This window comes from Triticum aestivum, chromosome 2A, assembly GCF_018294505.1.
Source record: "Triticum aestivum cultivar Chinese Spring chromosome 2A, IWGSC CS RefSeq v2.1, whole genome shotgun sequence".
NCBI classification, from domain to species: Eukaryota; Viridiplantae; Streptophyta; class Magnoliopsida; order Poales; family Poaceae; genus Triticum; species Triticum aestivum.
Genome location: NC_057797.1, coordinates 675566949 through 675572324, shown reverse-complemented (window position 1 = coordinate 675572324; position 5376 = coordinate 675566949). Strand labels below are relative to the sequence as shown.

The 5376-nt window shown below is 48.7% G+C and overlaps 1 protein-coding gene across 1 annotated transcript; it reads right to left on the bottom strand.

Moving 5' to 3' along the window:
- Positions 1 to 334: 334 nt before the first annotated feature.
- Positions 335 to 5011, bottom strand: LOC123190137 (protein argonaute 7). The gene is made up of 3 exons (XM_044602727.1): positions 4382 to 5011; positions 2192 to 3443; positions 335 to 2054 (listed from the first exon to the last, which is right to left on the bottom strand). Exons 1-3 carry the CDS (start codon positions 4830 to 4832, stop codon positions 608 to 610), a joined length of 3150 nt encoding a protein of 1049 aa, XP_044458662.1. The 5' UTR covers positions 4833 to 5011; the 3' UTR covers positions 335 to 607.
- Between the last annotated feature and the right edge of the window lie 365 nt (positions 5012 to 5376).

The window sequence follows — 5376 nt, the reverse complement described above, 5'->3', positions numbered from 1 at the left end:
TCCAAACTTTGCTAAATTCTGTCATGTTTGATAAAATTCATCCGGTTTGTTGGAATGTGGTTTGAAATGTATGCGGGGATGGTTGAATGGCCGGCTTCCTTGAAATGTATGCGGAGCTCCCTTGAAATGTATGCGGGCATGGTTGAATGGCCGGCTTCCTTGAAATGTATGCGGAGCTCCCTTGAAATGTATGCGGGCATGGTTGAATGGCCAGCTCCCGTACCACTTCGTGAACTAGTACGCGTACAAATAAGGTGTCCAATTTTGGGGCCAGAGTTGGAGATGCCCTAACTCTGCCTATGAATGAATAAAGAAGGGATTTTAGTGCTAAAAAAGGGACCAATTTCACCATCCAGGCTGTAGAAAAGGCAAAGCCCCACCATAGCAGCATAGGTGGTACGTCTCCAGGAATGCAAGCAGTTCGGTATCAGAATTTTGCATAATGCAACCAAGCACCAACATCCAACCACTGTAGGATGCTGCTGCCATGCGCATGATCGTTGTCCAAGGACACCACTATACATGTTTCCTAGATAAATTCGGGCAGATGCAGAATACACTGCAGAAGAAGAAAATGTGCAAAATACATTGGATCCAAGGCAGAGCATCAGCAGTAGAACATGAGCCTTTTCACACTGTCACTGACCTTAGGCAGGGGCGTCGTCTGCAATGGAGTGGATCTGTACAGCGTCGTGCAGTTGGTGGCCACCGAATCTGACCTCTCAAGGTACAGCCTGCCCCTGTACGCGGCGAGGTGCGCATAGTACGCCGGGGGCACAAGGGACACCGGCCTGGTGCACCGCACGAAGGTGTAGCAGAGATTGTGTATCAGCTGCTGCACCTCGTCGGACTGGAACCTGTTCTCGTCCAACAGGACGTGGTAATGAGTTGGACGGCTTGTCCCCTTGGTGCCCCAGTGGCTGCACAGGTAGAAGTCGAATTCCCTCGGGTGCGTGATCACCGTGTCGACCACCGTCCCCGGCGGTATGTTCTGATCGGAATAGTGTGTGGAGCCACCGTTCTTCTCCCTGTGGAAGAGCCTGGTGTGGTGCCTCTTCTGAACCACGACGAACGTGGTCAGGGGCTTGTAGCCTGGGTACCTCAAACAGGCCACTCGCAGGGCATGCATCTCCTCCTTGAGGACCTTGTCAAACTGCGTCTCGCTCACACCATCCCGGAAGAATATGATTCTACCAGGGAGCTTGCCAACTTCTTTCAGGAACTCCTCAAGCAGTTCACCAGTCATCACATCCAGGTGTTCGATTATTTCTTTCCGGTGCGTCTGCGACCTCATCCTGGAGATGTACTTGTTTGCCGCAGGCCAATTCATGCTTGCAACTACGGCGACCACCGACGGGCTTGAGTCGTCGAGTGGGTGAGGGTGTGTGACATCAGCACCCATGAACATCACTGGCTCCTCATCTGAAAATATTCTGGGAATCTGGCATGGCAGGCTGTTGTAGAGGGAAACATTGCATCCCCCAAGCTTAGCATTCATCTTTAGGGCTAAATTGGCCACAAACTGCACGGTCAGCTTGCTTAAGTTGGGATAAAGGCAACACTGTGTCACAACACCAATGGACGTTTCAGCAATCCGTTTCAGGTCAGCATACCCACGGTGCCTCCGTTCCATGACACAGATTAGTAGTTGCAGGTTGCCTGATGCAGCTTCTTGAATTTTCCCGAGTTTACTCTCCAAAATGCCAGGATTATTGAGAAGTTGGATCCGCTCAAACAATGGGCTGATGACGGGTTTCTTGTTTAGAAGAATCCCAAGCTGCTCACACCGACTTGATAGCTGGTTGACAAACTTTGGAATGTAGGAGTGCTGCTCCGGGGTACCACCAAAGCTTATCAAGGCCCAGTTTTTAATCTTGGAGCCATCAGTAACATGGCTGTCCAGCAAACTCCATTGACGATCAAATCGGTGTGGCGTCATATCCGTAATGCGCCCTCCACTACCAAACTTGAGTCTTGGTGGCAAGAGAACCCTCCCAGAGAGTTGTGTCATGTCCTTTGACACTTGGAGATTGAATTGGTCGGTGTAAGAATTACTGCAAGAAAAGTAAGGTAGCTATGATTAAATCTGCATGACAGAGTCATAGAGTATTTTTTCTTAGAACAAAAGACACTTCTATAGTTCACAAGTGCTGCTGCAAAACTATTATAAGACAAGTATGATGAACCATACCTTCCAGCACCAAATTCTTCTTCGACAATGCCCTTTATGATTCCCTTTCTTTCGCTTGGTCTTTGGCACCCCATTCTGAGAACCTTGGAGGTTTGTTCATCTGAGAGCTTGCCAAGAAACTTCTGACCCTCACAAACTACACAAAGCTCCATTGGCACATAACATGGTTTGCTCCGACCAATCTGCAAGCATGGCATGTTCCTGAACTGTATATCATGGTTGTATTGCTCCTTGAAGTAATCCACCACCATAAGATCTTTGGCACTTCGATCTCGAAACTTGAGGTTTTCGGTTGTCTCCTTGGTCAAGCTATGCACATGGTACCTTTGGTCGGTCTCACGATGGCATACACGAACCTGAATGTTCTTCAAAGCTTTCTCCACCTCTCTCCGCTCCTCTTCTGACAAAGCCCTAGCTTTTTGATGTGAAAGGTCCTTCAAGAAGTCAAAGCGCTTCTGCAAGTAAAGAATCATGCCCGTGCTCTCGTGGAATGCTGTGAGTGAGAGGTCAACATTAAGGGCAAGACCTTGCTTGGTTGGTCTCAGGCTCTGAAAGAAACCTCTTAATCCAACAGCCCCACCACCAATCTCCCTTGCTTCTCCCATAGAGCGTGGATACAAAGACCGGCCTACTAGAACTGAACTTTCCATGGCACCTTCTCGCAAGATGACTTCCAGCGCATGGAGGTAATCTTGAGGCAGTGAAATGCCATCCTTATCTTCGGTCAAATACTTATTCAAGTCCTCACCACTTAGCTTTGAAACCAATCGAATGTTCACCTTGAAAACTTTAAAATTCTGTTTGTCAAGCATGTGTCCATTCTTTTTATCTACTGGACATCGTGCTAATGCAACTGGGAGATTGACGAAGAACTCAGCCTTGTTCTCCTGAAACTCAATAGCACTATAAAGGTCCCTGCGGCCATCAAAGGCCGGCAGCGCACCGGATAGAACACTTGAATTTTCTTGAACAAGCTTGTTCTTGATCATTCTTGCTGTTTCCTTCGATGGATGTGGGGTAATGTCAATATCATACTGGAAAATCTTTTGATCCGGACTGAACCGCACAAGGAAATAATTTGCAGAAAGAGGAATCACAGCCCCCTCGATCCCCCCACTGTCTGGTCTCCGCGCAATGGGACTTCTTTGGTGATTGCTTGAGGGCCTATGATGGCCGTTTGCATGATCCATTCCGACATCAGATGCCTTCTTCTCATGTATGGAGAACTTTTTGTGCGGAAGCGTCTTGGCATCTGCTAGTACATTGATACTGACATGTAAGGAGCCAGAGAATCTAATCATATGTACTAGTGGTTACAGGAAGATAACTTCTCATGTAAAGCAAGGGAATGACAATAGCAATAGCTATATCTTATACTCCCTCCGTTCCTAAATATAAGTCTTTCTAGAGATTTCAACAAGTGACTACATACGGAGCAAAATGAGTGAATCTACGCTCTAAAATATGTCTACATGCGGATGTATGTTGTAGTCCATTTGAAATGTCTAAAAAGACTTATATTTAGGAACAGAGGGAGTAGATAACAAGTGCAACCATGGAGCAAATAGATAGCAGTAGCACAAGCACCAAGATAATGGCACATGACTGTACCAACAAAAAGGAAGAAAAGGTAATTGAACATTTTTTTTACCAGCAGATCCTCCCAAAAGATAACCATGCCCCCATTCATGAGGAGTGGAAAGGGGTCTAGCTTTCAAGTGAGAAAGGTGTCATCCACAGTACCGCAAATAGCACTTTGGCTGTGTCTCAGCTCAAACTGTCAAAATTGCATCCCACCTTCCGAAGGAATGCAGATTAATCCAATATATGGCACAAAAGGAACAGCAGACAAGCATACAATCAAAAGTACAAATCCATGAAATCACAAGCTTCCTGACATTCCATTTGACTAACTATACTGCACTGTAGTATTGATCCGAAAACACTGTACTGCATTACCTTTGTATGGCAAGCCATTAATCCCTAACTATACAGCTAGCAGACACCACTTCACATCAAACTATGCATCATCATCACCCATAAAAAAAATAGCTGCAAGTAAAAACTACTCTAGCTCGCATTGAGTAATATATTGGGGGAACACAACCACCCAGGTATTATATATGAACTAGTAGTAGAAAATACAAAAACAAAGATGCGGGAAGTAACCGAGAAAAAGGTGCTTTTTACCCTGCGGGAGCGGCAGAAGCGCGGCGGTGACGGCGTGCGGGGGCGGCGGCGGCTTCTTGGATGGCCGGTGCGTCCACATTGGCCCCCTCTGCGCCGCGCCGGCCATGGGTTTCCCGTAGCACGTGGCGGCGGCGGGGAGCAGGTGCAGCGGCGGCGGCTGCTGCAGGTACAGCAGCACAGGCGGCGGCAGGGGCAGCGCGACCGCTCCGTTATTATGCGCGCGGCCGGAGTTTATAGGCAGGGGGAGGAGCGCCGGGTAGGCCTGGATGATCGGGTACTGTCGGTGGCCGCCGCCGCCGCCGCCGCTACCGTAAACTCCGCTCCACTTCCACCTCCCATTCCCGCCACTGCCGCCGCCGCCCCCGCCGCCGCCGCCATTACCACCAGCGGTTCTACCATCGCCCCCTCTTCCGGCCTTCCGCTCGAACTTGGGCCCCCCTTCCCTCTCCATGGCCGCCAAGGACTCGCTGGGAGAGTTAACCCAAACTAATCTGTCCGTATGCAGATTTTGGTGCGGAAGTACCCCAGCTTCTTGTCGTGTTCTTGGGCTGTGGGTTGGGGTTTTCTTGGATGGTTGGAAGGTAGGGGGGCAAAAGGTAGGGAAGGAAGGGGAAGTGAAGGAAGGAGGAGTGGGGGTGGGAAGGGGGGATGGGGTCGGCATTAATGGGGTGGCAGAGGGAGCGTCTGCGCAGGCAGCTGTGCAGCTGTGCTGCGCAAAACCGGAGCTGTGCTGCGCCACTGTGCGAGATGCAATGCTCTCCTGCTGTCGCCTTAAAAGTTTCTAAAAGTTTCCTCCCTTCTGCTGCTGTCCTGCTGCCTAGTCGTCTTTCCGGTTTCTTGGAATATCTTCAATAGTTTGTGTGTCATTTTGTTGATAAAATTGTCTAGATCATCAAAACAACCTGTCATGAAAGTAGTACTTCAATAGAGTGTCTAAATCATCTTTGCAGAATATTTGAGCAATTTTGCATATCATTTAATCCTGAAATGCATAG

Bases quoted from the DNA above. Each gene is read 5' to 3' on its own strand.
- LOC123190137 (XM_044602727.1), bottom strand. From the start codon at position 4,832: ATGGAGAGGGAAGGGGGGCCCAAGTTCGAGCGGAAGGCCGGAAGAGGG. The intron at 3,444-4,381 runs GTAAAAAGCACC...ATGTACTAGCAG, and splicing joins GCTTCTGCCGCTCCCGCAGG to ATGCCAAGACGCTTCCGCAC. The intron at 2,055-2,191 runs GTATGGTTCATC...CTTTTCTTGCAG, and splicing joins GAAGAATTTGGTGCTGGAAG to TAATTCTTACACCGACCAAT.